This window comes from Ctenopharyngodon idella, chromosome 19 (genome assembly GCF_019924925.1).
Source record: "Ctenopharyngodon idella isolate HZGC_01 chromosome 19, HZGC01, whole genome shotgun sequence".
Taxonomy (NCBI): Eukaryota; Metazoa; Chordata; class Actinopteri; order Cypriniformes; family Xenocyprididae; genus Ctenopharyngodon; species Ctenopharyngodon idella.
This window is the reverse complement of record NC_067238.1, coordinates 7234583-7250420: the sequence shown is the minus strand read 5'-3', so window position 1 is coordinate 7250420 and position 15838 is coordinate 7234583. Positions and strand designations below refer to the sequence as shown.

General features: G+C 42.2%; 1 protein-coding gene across 3 annotated transcripts in view; it reads left to right on the top strand.

Moving 5' to 3' along the window:
* Positions 1-15838, top strand: part of LOC127501088 (SH3 and cysteine-rich domain-containing protein 2-like) — a 240555-nt gene that overhangs the window by 107004 nt on the left and 117713 nt on the right. For all 3 annotated transcript variants that reach the window (XM_051872876.1, XM_051872875.1, XM_051872878.1), the window contains exon 3: positions 10490-10584. In XM_051872876.1, coding sequence (XP_051728836.1) covers positions 10490-10584 — 95 coding nt within the window. The remainder of the gene's footprint in view (positions 1-10489; positions 10585-15838) is intronic.

Genomic DNA, 15838 nt, shown 5'->3' with positions numbered 1-15838 from the left:
TGTTAATAACAATAGATGTTATAAAGAAAATGTATATACCGTATCCATGTATATTGACATTTACGTATCTTTGTATGTATGTGAATGTGTATGTATATGTATGTGTATGTGTGTGTATATATATATATATATATATGTATGTATGTATATGTGTGTGTGTGTGTGTATATATATATATATATATATATATATATATATATATATATAAATATACACACAGATATATGTATATATTATATATATACTTTCTGTTATAAATATACACCTATCTTTCCTATATTTACTGAAAAGCTGTGGAATAACCTTTGCACTTTAGTACATGATAGATGACATGTATATTTATGCATAGGTAGGTGTGTATCTTTATTTCTTTATGTATCTCTGTATCTTTGTTCTGTTGTCTTTTTTTCTTCTTTTTTTTCCACTTCTGCCTATTGGCTTCTTGTTATGTTATGTCACCTTTCACTCTTTCAATAAAAAAATAAAATAAATAAAAATAAAAAATCGTATAGGGTCGCTAATGACCCGAAGTGTGAAATATCATTAGCAAAACGTGAAATGGCTCAGCGATTTACTGCCGAGCGAGTACTGAACACAGTCAAATATGAGTGTCACTAACACTTGATCAATCTGGTGAAGCTGTCAGCGATCAAAATAATGATTTTGAAGATGTTGAAAATTATATAGTTTTTTGAGATTGCGAATAAGCTCATATTCGTGATCTCAAACATATCAAAACTATCATTTGCTGAATGTACTGGGAAATGAGCTCTGACGAGGACAGTGATGATGGCATAAAACATCTGCTCAAAATGAACCCTTCCAAGCTCCCTGTCACAGACACGCCAGGCTCTACACTCACACAGACTCAGCGCACATCATCACCACAGTTTTAATCACCCTCACCTGCAGCCCATCAGCACCCTCATTAACAGCAGCACAAAAGGCTCACGCTCTCACTCAGTCACTGTCCAGTCTCGTTTGCACATGGTCTTACCTGTATGCTTACCTCAAGGACTCCACTGAAGACACTTACCTGTCTCCTGTGTGTTCCCTCAACTCCTCGTTGTCTCCTCGTCTCCTATGAGTTCATCTGTGTCAGGAGGTACGTGCAGGGATGCAAGAAATGCGTCATCTCAAAGAGTCCATGGCATCTTCCCTCCGGTAAACTCCAACCTCTGTCTGTTCCCAACCGTCCTTGGTCACACCTAGGAGTTGATTTTATCACTGACCTCCCTGCCTCAGATAACTGTACCTGCATACTTGTGGTTGTTGACAGATTCAAGTCATGTCGTCTGATTCCTTTAAGGGTACTGCCCACGGCCATGGAGACTGCTGAACTTATGTTTAACCATATCTTCAGATATTATGGAATTCCTGAGGACATCGTGTCAGATAGAGGGCCACAGTTCATCTCCAGGGTCTGGAAGGCCTTCTTTACACTCCTAGGTGTGACCGTCAGCCTCTCCTCAGGCTACCACCCCCAAAGAACGGGCAGACGGAGCGGAAGATTCAAGAGATCAGCCGCTTCCTTCGTACCTTCTGCCACGGCCACCAGGACTCTTGGAACCAATTCCTGGGTTGGGCCAATTACGCCCAAAACTCCCTGCGACAGCCTACCACCGGACTCACCCCGTTCCAGTGCGTACTCGGCTACCAACCCCCACTGTTCCCCTGGTCAGGGGAACCCTCGGATGTGCCAGCGGTCGACTACTGGTTCCGAGAGAGCGAGAGGGTCTGGGACTCTGCACACCATCAGCTCCAACGAGCCCTACGCAGGCGCAGAATGACAGCCAACCTTCGACGCTCCAACGCCCGCAACTACCAGCCGGGACAGAAGGTTTGGTTGTCAACAAGGGACATCAGGATGCGCCTGCCCTGTAGGAAACTGAGTCCCAAATTCATTGGCCCTTTCACCATCCTGCGGCAGATCAACCCCGTCACCTACCAGCTCCAGCTCCCACCTGAGTATAAAATTCACCCCACATTCCACGTCTCTTTGCTAAAACCTCACCATCCTTCCGTTTCTGTTCCCACAGAGCCTGCCGCAGCCGAGGAACCCCCCCCTTCCTCTCATCGTAGATGATGGAGTTGCTTACCTGGTACGAGACATCTTGGACTCCCGGCGTCGTGGTGGTCTTCTTGAGCACCTCGTGGACTGGGAGGGCTACGGCCCCAAGGAGCGCTCATGGGTCCCCAGGAATAATATATTCTTGACCCCAGCCTACTTGACACCTTGCATGCCACTCACCCAGAGAGACCAGCACCCCGTGGCAGAGGCCGACCACCACGACGTCGGGGTCCACAGCCCTCAGGAGCGGGCCGTGGAGGGGGGGGTAATGTCACAGACACGCCAGGCTCTACACTCACACAGACTCAGCGCACGTCATCACCACAGTTTTAATCACCCTCACCTGCAGCCCATCAGCACCCTCATCAGCAGCACAAAAGGCTCACGCTCTCACTCAGTCACTGTCCGGTCTCGTTTGCACATGATCTTACCTGTCTGCTTACCTCAAGGACTCCACCGAAGATACTTACCTGTCTCCTCGTCTCCTGTGAGTTCATCTGTGTCTGCTCAAGCTCCAAGTCTGTCATCCATCTGCCAATCCTGCAAAACCAAGACAAGTATCAGTTCTTCTACAATATCTGCCAACGTGTTAACCTGCCTTCACTCACCTGCACTCTGTCATCATTCTGGTTGTTCAATAAAACATCTGCACCTATATTCCTGTGTCGCTGTCCCCTTCTGTGTTGTAACACTCCCAAAGGTAACAAAATGTGCTTCATTTTATTCTTCTGTAATTGTTACTCTAATATCAGAAGAGTTTTATATTATCACGACAGGTAGAGATCCATCCGTGTTATAGATATAGATCAGGGTTGCTAAAGTCCCGAATATATAAGAATGACTGGCGAAACATTCATACATTTAAGGGTTAAACATTGTATACATTTTAAAAACTTGCTAATGACTTACATTGTAAACCCAAATAAGTTGTGCTAAAAATTTGAGGTAATCAGTTACATCAAATTTTTTTGAGTTATGATGTTCCCAATTTTAAGTAAGCAGAACTATCAAGTTTTGAGTTTGTAGTATTCATGCATGTTAATTGCTCCAAACTTCAAGAACTGAGTTAGCTAGCTCATATAATTTGATAGCAATTAACATAAAAGATTTAGTAAACTTTTTTTATTTTGAGTTCTTGCAAATCAAATGAGTTAATTACTTCAATGTAAACCCTAATAAGTTGTCAGAATTCCAAAAAGTTGAATGAGAATTTTTTTTTTAAGTTAAGAAACTCAAAGTTGAAGTAAGATTTTTATTTTTCTTAACAGTAGGAAAGTGCTAAATACTCATAACAGTTCATTTAACTGAACTAATTTGTTTAATTTAAGTTTGTGCTACTCAAATCAATTAAGTATTTTGAGCATTAGGGTTTACAGTGTACAAAGCACTAAATGGTTTAGCTCCCCAGTATCTGAGCGAGCTCTTGGATAGTTCACCCAAAAATTAAAATTCTGTCATCATTTACTAACCTTCAGGTTGTTCCAAACCTGTATAAATTTCTTTGTTCTATTGAACACAAAGGAATATATTTTGAAGAATGTGGGAAACCTCTGGGGCACCATTGACTTTCATAGTATTTTTTTTCCTACTACGGAAGTCAATGGTGCCCCAAAGCGGCCTGGTTACAAACGTCCTTCAAAATATCTTCCTTCCTGTTCAGCAGAACAAAGAAATGTATACAGGTTTGGAACAAATTGAGGGCAAGTGAATGATGACATAATTTTCATTTTTGGGTGAACTATCCCTTTAACGGATTATAGTCCTTCACATCTGTTGCGTTAAAGATTCATTGTGCAGTCATTGAAGCGTTGTGAGATCGCGATGAACTGTCTTTCTGGAATTCTTCAGGACCCGTCAGGCTTGGGTTGGGTAGCAGACCTCTGGTGTGGCATAGTATAACATAGTGGCTGTGTCGCGTTGAAATACTTTTAGGCATTCCTGCGCTTTTTTCTTCACACAATCAAAATCTGATGATGTTTTTATGCAGGCACCATGTTATTGTCTTGATGATGCACTTCATTGGGCAATGAATTTGCATGATTTCACACATGCTTCAGATAGGAGCATTCACATAGCATCAATGCCATGATGCTTTGTTCCCTAAAGAGAGTAAAAGTTGTTAGTCAAGTGTTCATGGAAGACTTGTTTCTTGAGGATTGTGAGGGACTCAGCTCAGGGATAAATTTATTGTTGACAAGCCTAGGTGAAATATATAAGGAATAATTGATTCCGGGGTGTTGAATTATTAGAAAATAATGCACACTCGAGGTGGTAATGTGGCCCCGACCCAGGGAAAATAATGCTTGGTTGTGCATTATTTTCTAATAATTCAACGGCCCGGAGTCAATTATTCCACTTACAGGTGCTGGTCATATAATTAGAATATCATCAAAAAGTTCATTTTTTTATTATAAATTATTTTAAAAATGAAACTTTCATATATTCTAGATTCCCCACATGTAAAGTAAAACATTTCAAAAGTTTTTTTTTTAAATTTTGATGATTAGAGCGTACAGCTCATGAAAGTCCAAAATCCAGTATTTCAAAATATTAGAATATTTCCTAAGATCAATCAAAAAATGGATTTGCAAAACAGAAAAGTTCAAGTTCTTTAAAGTATGTTCTTTTGTGCACTCAATACTTGATCGGCAGGACATATTACAGCAAATGACTTGCTCCTAGCACAAATTACTGCATCAGTGAAGTGTGGCATGGAAGTGATCAGCCTGTGGCACTGCTGAGGCACTATTGAGCCTTCAGATCATCTGTATATTGTTGGATCGACTGTTTCTCATCTTTCTCTTGAAAATATCCCATAGATTCAGGTCAGGCATATTGGCTGGCCAATAAAGCACAGTAATATCATGCTCAGCAAACCACTTGGAAGTGGTTTTTGCACTGTGGGCAGATGCTAAAGTCCTGCTGGAAAAGGAAATCAGCATCTCCATAAAGCTTGTCAGCAGATGGAAGCATAAAGTGCTCCAAAATCTCCTGGAAGATGGCTGCATTGACTTTGCACTTGATAAAACACAATGGACCAACACCAGCAGACGTCACGGCCCCCCCAAATCATTACTGACTTCAGAAACTTCACACTAGACTTCAAGCAGCTTGGATTCTGTGCCTCTCCAGTCTTCCTTCAGACTCTGGGACCATGATTTCAACATGAAATGCAAAATTTACTTTTATCTGAAAAGAGGATTTTCGACCACTGTTCACTGTCCAGTTCTTTTTCTCCTTAGCCCAGGTAAGATGCTTCTGACGTTGTCTCTGGTTCAGAAGTGGCTTGGTAGTCCTTTTCCTGAAGATGTCTGAGTGTGGTGACTCTTGATGCGCTGACTCCGGCTTCATTCTACTCATTGTGAAGCTCTCCCAAGTGTTTGAATCGGCTTTACTTGACAGTATTCTCAAGCTTGCGGTCATCCCTGTTGCTTGTGCACCTTTGCCTACCCAATTTCTTCCTTCCAGTCAACTTTGCATTTAATATGCTTTGATACATCACTCTGTAAACAGCCACCCCATTCAGTAATGACCTTCTGTGACTTACTCTCTTTGTGGAGGGTGTCAATGATTGTCTCCTGGACCATTGCCAAGTCAGCAGTCTTCCCCATTAGTGTGGTTTCAAAGAACAAGAGATACCCGGAATTTATACTGTAGGGATGGTCATTTAATGAAACTCAAATGTAAATATTCTAATATTTTGAGATACTGGATTTTGGACTTTCATTAGCTGTACGCTCTAATCAACAAATTAAAAAAAACTTTACATGTAGGGAATCTAGAATATATGGAAGTTTCATTTTTTAAAATAATTTACAATAAAAAAATGAACTTTTTCACGATATTCTAATTATATGACCAGCACCTGTATACTATGGTTACCACACCTCAAGACATTGTTCAGATGTTATATTTCAAGACATTTGTCAGGTTTTTGTCCTTAAAACTCTTGTGTGTGGGACTAATTTCTTACGCATCTCATAACCAAGGGTCCGTTGCTAGATCCAAAACGTCATTTCAGAACTAGTAACGGAGGCTTGAACCATTGATCGCAGTTATTAATGCAGTTAAGAGAGAGAGAGAGAGAGAGAGAGAGAGAGAATAAGCATATCTGAATTAGCCTTCTTGAGTCTGTGCATCTCTCACAACAGCAGTGTCTCTACTAATAGTGAAACTGTAAGTTTATCTATTTCAAGAACCACACAATTACCTTGCTGGTGAGAAATGTCATGTAGCTTTTAAGTTGCTAAACTATTTTGCTGATTAATTCATCAGAGCAGCGCGGACAACAAGTTTCTGTGTGAATGTGTGTCTGTACTGTATATGTGTGCTTTTGAGTGAGAGAGAGAAAGAGGGAGGGAGAGAGAGAGAGAGAGAGAGAGAGAGTATGCACTTTCAGGACATAATAAAACATGGCAAAAACCATTAATAATTATTCATCTTTATTCTATTGTTTACTATATTTATTTGCTTGGTCTGTGTTGTTGTGGGTTTTGTTTCTTTTGCGGTTGTAGGCAGTAAGGACCTTTTGAAATAACTAATAAATAGTTATTTCAAAAGGTCCTTGCAGCCTACAACCGCAAAAGAATCAAAACCCACAACGACTCTGGCCAAGCAAATAAATATAGTTTGGTGAAGTGGTATGGAACTGTAATGCGGTCAAGACCTGCCTAGAACTACTTCAGCTGTGTGTTTAAATTAAAATAACTGCACACCTTAGAACGTTTACCAACCAATCAGAGTCGAGTATTCAACAGCCCCATAGTATAAGATAAATTGAATTTGCTGGACTGTCTGGGATAACAAGAAGCTTGAGTTGGTCTTTTAACATGGCTGAGATATCTTTCAGGCAAGGTGAGTCCTGTGCAGTCATTATGGAATTATTGTCATGCTGGAATTAGAAGAGGATTAGCATATTAGCGTAGCAGGAAAACTCATGTGCCTGGGTGATAGGTCCTAGAAATGTTGTTTATAATTAAAGGGGAATGGACCAAGCACCTGATCCATAACTGCATGGATAGTAAGACTGGACAAGAGGAGAGTGACTGATCTGTCATTTTTAGTAGTATAGGTTTGGTTTTTATTTTGTAGATTTGATAGTTTTGGTTTTCATTTATTATTTTTTTTTCATGACATGACATGAGGAATCAAATTTTGTGGTCTTGACATATAAGAGGTCCATTACATCTGTCAGCTGCTGTACCCTTAAGTACCAGCAGATGGCAGCCTTGTCCCTCATTGTTTCCAAATACTCTGTTATTCCCGGACTTCATTTCCCAGAATCCTCTGCTCATAATTAGTTAACCTGTTTCAGCTGTATCTTGTTTTCATTTATTACCCTGTCTATTTAAATGCCTTATTTTATTATTAAACTGCATTTGGATGCTCACTCCTTCTACTGTATGCCTTCATTCCACCTCCACCAAAACATTACAGAAGACTTCATCATCATGGATCCAGCAGTTGAATTGGTCCGTATACATGAGACATGCTCCAATGGCCACGGAGCTTGACCAGCATTTTCCATCTGTACCCACTCTAATGCTGAAAACCCTAGTGATTACAATGCTCGCCAGTGCAGTCACATCAGAGTCGTCAGTGTTCAGTACAAATGAGTCAGAGCCACCAGCTGTCAGCGCAGTACCATCAGAGCTGCCAGCCATTAGTACAGTCATGTCTGAGTCTTCGTTGATCAGGATTGTCAATTTAAAGCCTCCAGTTGGTAAGGATGAAACCTTTCAGTCTTCAGCCATCACGGACACCATCACTGTGTTTCCTGGTGTCGTTGACGCAGCGATTGAGGATGCCAAGGCCTCCTATCCACGCTGGGGCTTGATAGCTAATTTGGCAGATCCACCTCGGAGAATGGTCAGAACAGCTGGTGTACCAAAACCGTTACCGTCGAGTATTTCTGCTGACGCTTCTCTGGTTCCTGAGATCATCCCATTTTCCTCTGTGCTTCCAGTGATGGCAGTGGCATTTTGGTGTGTTTGGGCGACGCTTGTCGAAGCGGCTTTAAACAGGACAGCTGCACCAGCTCTAGAGCATGCAGTCCATGAATTCTTTCCAGTTTGTTCCAGGCCATGAGGTCATTCTAGAGCCCGCTCCAGTCCATAAATCCTCTCCTGAGCTTACTGTAGTTATTGAAGTCATTGCTGAGCCTGTTCAAGTCTACAAGTCTAAGTCTGTTCCTGAGGCATATGTCTGTTCCTGAGGCTGGCCAAATCTATGACTCTGTTCCTGAGTCTGTTTCTGAGCTTGTTCGAGTCTACGAGGCTGTTCCTGAGAGGCTGTCTCTGGGCCTGTTGGAGTCAAAGTCTGTTCCTGTCAATGAGTCTATGCACTCTGAACCTGAGCCTGTCCACGAACCTGACACAAAGCCTACTCCTGAGGTCAGTTCAGATCTTGTACTTCCATTTGAATATTGCCTTGTCTACATTAGCTAACTTTGCACTCCAGTCACTAATGTGGATGTCAAGTCTGTATGGCTTGTCAGTTTTGAGAAGTTTACCTGGCCATGGTTTGCTGCTGATCCACCTTGGGAGTTTCTGGTTCCAACTGCCTGGCTCTAGTGGTCGTCGGCTCCGCCCTGGAGACCTTCTGTCCAGTGTGCTCTGCCTTCATCTTCGGCTTTACGATCTCCCTACATCCGGCTTGCTGGTCTCTGGCTCTCGGCTCTGCTTCTCCTCCTGCGTCTGTTTCTACTCCATGGTCCTTGCCCACATTCCCACCCCCAGATCCGCCTCCGCTCCACCTCCCACCAGTTCTTCTGTGTTGGAGCGTCTGGAAGCTGCTCCTTCGAGGAGGGGATGTTATATCTGTCAGCTGCGGTACCCGTAAGTACCAGCAGATGGCAGCCTCGTCCCTCATTGTTTCCAAAGACTGTTATTCCTGGACTTCATTTCCCAGAATCCTCTGCTCATTATTAGTTAACCTGTTTCAGCTGTGTCTTGTTTTCACTTATTACCATGTCTAATTAAATGCCTTTTGCCCTGTATTCTTTATGAAGTCTTGTTAATTTGGTTGTTGTTTTCTGTTGGCATTTCGAGCAGTTCTGGTGTTCTTTTTGTTATTCCCGAGTCGTGGATTCCTTGTTCCTGTCTGCCCATCATGGAGTGTATGTACGGACTGATTAAATGTGCTTGACCCTCTGCCTGGTATGGACTAAGGCCTTGGATTATAACTATTATTAAACTGCATTTGGATTCTCACTCCTTCTGCTGTATGCCTTCATTCCACTTCCACCAAAACATTACAAGGTCACTGTACTATAAAAAATAGTTAAAGTTTTAGACCTCAGAAATTCCTCTGCAAGAGCATTTGTTGAAATTAAACTACCAAAATGACTTTTTTTTTTTTTTTTTTTTTTTTTCTCCACTTCCTCTACATTATGATGTCACACTATGGTAGACAATAGGCTTGTTTGAGATGAGCAAATTCTGCGCAGAATCGATCACCGGTGATCACCGCGAGATGCATGCCGGTTAGAAATGTGTCCGAGGCTGGGCTGCCTTGCTCTGATGTCATGCTGACGTGTGTCAAAAAAGTCTCGTGACAGCGAGGCAGCCTCATCGGATTCTGCAGTCGGGTGCAATTGCTCTCCACCGACTACGCTGACCAAAAGCACGATGGGAAACGACTTGCTGACAACACAGCTTAATGCTTATTGGTTTAAACAACCGTGATGTATTGATCTCTTCTTAAAATGTATGATTTTAAAACTCTAATATCATGATTTTATGTGTATAAATTATGTGTGATTCCTAAAGTCTCTGACAGTGCGATCTCTCTGTGGGTTATGTGATTGTTATCATATTTATGAAAATATATAAAAACATGTCTGTAATTAAAAGAAAAATGATTGATACACACATACTTCGAATGGAAATAAATAAGTACTTTGGGTGTATTGTTCGTTATGTTTATTTTCATATTAAAGCAACAGGACTTAAATTACATCCAGTTTATCAGCAACAAAGCGCGTGAGTGTGAATCCCGCAATATCCGTCTTTGATCTCGTAGGTGTCTGATCCACTATGAGAACAGAGAACTGTCTGTTTTGCCTGCACTTTTTTCACTCCTCCCCTCACTGCAGCCGCCTACTCTCACCTACATTTCAGGCGAGGCTAGGCGCATCTCAAACAAGCCTATTGGCACCTGACTGGCTCTACAACAACACATTAACAGGTACTTATCACTTCCGTTGCCCTCCCAGCAGTCAGGTGACAAGGAGCATTATGCAATGACATTCTGAGAGATGGTCAGAATGAGGGTGGAAAATAATCATGTTTTGCAAATACAAACATTACTAACATTTTGTCTGAACCTCATAGAACATAGTAAAATAATAATAAAGTCATGTCAAGACCCTTTTTTATTCTGAAACATTAATGAGTCTCTTTCCCATGTCTATTTTAGGCAACTCTAAACAGGGAGTGCGCTGTAAAACATGTAAGATGGGAGTTCATCTTTGGTGTGTCTCTGAAGTCTCAGAGAAACCATGCCAAGGAAAGGTATGTTTGATTTGTACTAGTAATGTAAGTAATGTAATTTTGTCAGTTTTGTCACTTATCCATTTTAAAAATGTACCTTTAAAAATTATATATAATTATATACAGGTGCTGGTCATATAATTAGAATATCGTGAAAAAGTTCATTTTTTTATTGTAAATTATTTTAAAAAATGAAACTTTCATATATTCTAGATTCCCTACATGTAAAGTAAAACATTTCAAAAGTTTTTTTTTTTTTAAATTTGTTGATTAGAGCGTACAGCTCATGAAAGTCCAAAATCCAGTATCTCAAAATATTAGAATATTTACATTTGAGTTTCATTAAATGACCATCCCTACAGTATAAATTCCGGGTATCTTTTGTTCTTTGAAACCACACTAATGGGGAAGACTGCTGACTTGGCAATTGTCCAGGAGACAATCATTGACACCCTCCACAAAGAGAGTAAGTCACAGAAGGTCATTACTGAATGGGGTGGCTGTTTACAGAGTGTATATCAAAGCATATTAAATGCAAAGTTGACTGGAAGGAAGAAATTGGGTAGGCAAAGGTGCACAAGCAACAGGGATGACCGCAAGCTTGAGAATACTGTCAAGTAAAGCCAATTCAAACACTTGGGAGAGCTTCACAATGAGTAGAATGAAGCCGGAGTCAGCGCATCAAGAGTCACCACACTCAGACATCTTCAGGAAAAGGACTACCAAGCCACTTCTGAACCAGAGACAACGTCAGAAGCATCTTACCTGGGCTAAGGAGAAAAAGAACTGGACAGTGAACAGTGGTCAAAAGTCCTCTTTTCAGATAAAAGTAAATTTTGCATTTCATGTTGAAATCATGGTCCCAGAGTCTGAAGGAAGACTGGAGAGGCACAGAATCCAAGCTGCTTCAAGTCTAGTGTGAAGTTTCTGAAGTCAATAATGATTTGGGGGGGCCGTGACGTCTGCTGGTGTTGGTCCATTGTGTTTTATCAAGTGCAAAGTCAATGCAGCCATCTTCCAGGAGATTTTAGAGCACTTTATGTTTCCATCTGCTGACAAGCTTTATGGAGATGCTGATTTCCTTTTCCAGCAGGACTTTAGCACCTGCCCACAGTGCAAAAACCACTTCCAAGTGGTTTGCTGAGCATGATATTACTGTGCTTTATTGGCCAGCCAATATGCCTGACCTGAATCTATGGGATATTTTCAAGAGAAAGATGAGAAACAGTCGATCCAACAATATACAGATGATCTGAAGGCTCAATAGTGCCTCAGCAGTGCCACAGGCTGATCACTTCCATGCCACACTTCACTGATGCAGTAATTTGTGCTAGGAGCAAGTCATTTGCTGTAATATGTCCTGCCGATCAAGTATTGAGTGCACAAAAGAACATACTTTAAAGAACTTGAACTTTTCTGTTTTGCAAATCCATTTTTTGATTGATCTTAGGAAATATTCTAATATTTTGAAATACTGGATTTTGGACTTTCATGAGCTGTACGCTCTAATCATCAAAATTAAAAAAAAAAAAAACTTTTGAAATGTTTTACTTTACATGTAGGGAATCTAGAATATATGAAAGTTTCATTTTTAAAAATAATTTATAATAAAAAAATGAACTTTTTGATGATATTCTAATTATATGACCAGCACCTGTATACATAGATACACTGTACTTGTACTGTGTGGTACCACAGATAAGTTGCCAAAATTAAAAGAATACACAGTGGACATGGTGGAGGAAATAGTGATGTAAAAAATTAAAACAGTATATCTGAATGTAATGCAAACAAGATGTAGTACTACTAAGATACAAGACTAGACTACAAGATACAGAATACAGAACACTTTCTGTGCTCAACTTGACAGTATACACAGGACATTATGCATCTAGAAAGTACAAGTACCACAGTATACCCATGGGACACAAAACACAGAATGAAAGTATGTTATCAAATTACAATATGTTTGTTATCGCAGTATTCATGTATCACAGATTATATACAAAGACTTTCCTTCTGAAAAGAGAAGTGAAGGTGAGAGGCAGGTTGCAGAGCCTGGAGCAAAACTCCAACTGACTGGGAAGAGCAATAAAGAAGAGTCAGGGACAAGCAAGAGTCATCACCAGAGAGATCAAATCGAAAGAATTCCCTCCAAAAGTGATGAACTGGGGCCTCCAGTTAGAAACCATTTTCTCCAGAAACCCATGTATCAAGAATACGTGATCTATGACCATTTCAGGCCATCTCTCTCTGGTAGATGGGAATTTGGGAAGGAAAATGAATAGGACTTTGGAGAAGCATCCCTATGACGAGGATCACATTTTTACCACTAGATGGAGAGAGTTTAATTAAAAAAAAAAAAAAAAAATCCAAGGCAATATGTGACCAGAGACCAGTTTTGGGCTTGTTACTAATTTTTTTTATTATTATTTATTGCTCATTGCTCATTACTCCTTTCAAAAGTAGTACTATTACTTGTTACTTCCTGGCAACAGTAATTTATTACACTACTAGTTATATGACTTTTCCTTTACACCCCACAGAAGTGTTAATTGCGTATTTTCTTCTCAAAATTCTGAGTTTGTATGTGCGCCTCTTTGTGAATGTAATGGTATGTTTAAATCATTTAGTTCGCATTTCTTTACAGAATCATAATTTCTATTTATTTTCCACTGAATTATGCTGAGCATATTAGCTTCCAGTGCTGTTTCCCTGTGTTTTCACTTCTGCAAGCGCTGTTATAACTCAGAGGAAGATCATTCACCCCATATATCACTCATGTCACTCATATTACGTGTTCATAGCCCACCCCATAGACATAATGAATACATAGACGCCCTATTGGCCGCTTTGGAACGTTGTTGCGATACGTCAACGCATCCACCATATTTCTGAGGGTAAGAATGTGCTGTAAATTAATGCAAGTAAGCTGGCGAACTGCGGTTTTTCGGAATAAGATTCCGTTTGTTGTCGAGGTGGACGCCTCCTCTACAGGGGTCGGGGCGGTGTTGTCTCAGCGGTAGGGTGATCCCCCACGACTCCATGTGCCTTTTTCTCCAAAAAGCTATCCCCGGTTGAGCAAAACTACGACATCGGGAACAGAGAACTACTGGTCATCAAGTTAGCTTTGGAAGAGTGGAGACACTGGCTGGAGGGAGCAAACCATCCGTTTGAAGTCATCACCGACCACTGGAATCTGGAGTACCTTCGAGAAACCAAACGACTGAATCCTCGCCAAGCTCGCTGGGCTCTCTTCTTCACGAGGTTCGACTTTAAAGTTTCCTACCATCCTGGAACCAAGAATTGCAAAGCAGACGCCTTGTCACGGCTATATCAACCCGAGCCAAAAAATCCCGACCCGAACTGATTCTCCCTCCAGCCATGCTTGTCAGCCCCATCCAGTGGGACATCAACCAGTGCATAACCCAAGCTAACGCCTCTGAACCCGCTCCGCCGGAGGTCCCGAGGGGCTCCTCTATGTTCCACCAGCCCAACGTCAGCCCCTCATGGACTTGGCTCACTCTTCTCCGGGCTCTGGACACCCAGGCAGTTTACGTACCCTCTCGCTCTTGCGTCAACACTACTGGTGGCCGTCCATGACCCAGGATGTCTCCCGACACATCAAAGGATGCTCAGTCTGTGCTGTTGCTGACACTCCTAGGAGGCTACCAGAAGGCAAGCTACTACCTCTACCCACACCTCATCGTCCGTGGAGCCACTTAGGAATCGATTTCATGACAGACCTACCAGCATCTAACAACTTCACCTGTGTGTTCGTCATAGTGGATCGATTATCTAAAGCCGTCAAGCTCGTACCCCTCAAGGGTCTTCCCTCAGCTCTGGAAGCCGCAGAAACCCTATTCCACAATGTATTCCGTCACTTTGGCATTCCCAAAGATATTGTCTCTGATCTGGGCCCACAGTTCATCTCCAGAGTCTGGAAGGCCTTTTTCAAGCTCCTAGGAGTGTCCGTCAGCCTATCCTCCGGATACCATCCCCAGACCAACGGCCAGACTGAGCAGAAGATTCAGGAGATCGGGAGATACCTGCAGTTATACTGCCACCGGAACCAGGACAGCTGGAGCCAGTTCCTGCCCTGGGCCAGCAGAGCGAGAGAGTGTGGGACTCAGCCCATATCCATCTTCAGCAGGCAGTTCGGAGACACAAGCGACATGCAGACGCTCGTAGAGGCCCTACTCCCCAATACCAGCTGGGGCAAAAGGTGTGGCTCTCGACGAGGGACATCCGTCTCCGACTGCCCTGCCGCACGCTGAGTCCCCGGTACATAGGTCCGTTCACCATACAGAGGCAACTCAACGAAGTCACCTACCGTCTCAACCTTCCACCACAGTACTGTATTGCACCTTCATTTCATGTGTCACTCCTTAAGCCCCACACTGAACCCTTATCTCCTTCTCCCACAGACCCTGGTGACGATGCGGTACCTCCTCTTCCCGACCTAGTCGAAGAGGAGACCATCTACCAGGTGCGGGCGATCCTCGACTCTCGACGACGGAGTCCACAGCTAGAGTACCTCGTCAACTGGGAGGATTATGGCCCTGAGGAATGATCCTGGGTAAATCGTCATGACATCCTCGACCCCTCACTCCTTACCCAATTCCACGCTGACCATCCGAACCGTCCCGCTCCCAGGGGGCGAGGTAGACCACTTCGTCGTCGCCCCATCCGGTCGTCAGGAGCCGCCTGTGGAGGGGTGGTGCTGTCACGGAGACACAGCCAACGCCCACCAACACCCAAGCATCGTCACCAGATCTCTACACTCCGCCCACTCATTTTCTCTCCCCCGAATACTAATCACGAGCACCTGCACCTCATCATCACGGACACTATATAGACTCATGTTTCCCTCAGTTCATCGTCTGGTCTCGTCAAACATACCTGGACTCCTTACCTGCTACTTACCTGTTCTCCGATTGTTACCTCCTTGTCTCCTGTGTCCTGTTCTCTGTGTTCTCCCACCGTTCCTGCAAAGACATTCCAAGTTACTCTCCAGCTAAGTGTCTGTTTGATTGTGCTTGCATCTCCACTCACCATATCATCTGCTGTTACCTGTGTTCGTGTCTCTGTTTAATAAACATCTGACATCTTACCTCTCTGTCTCCGTCGGAGTCTGACAATAATAGTATTGGTATAATAATAATAATAATAATAAAAATAATAGCAAATACAATGTAATATCAATTGCAGAATAATATAGTCAATAGGAAAATTAGTAAATTAAATATTGACTATTACAATAATAATATAATGG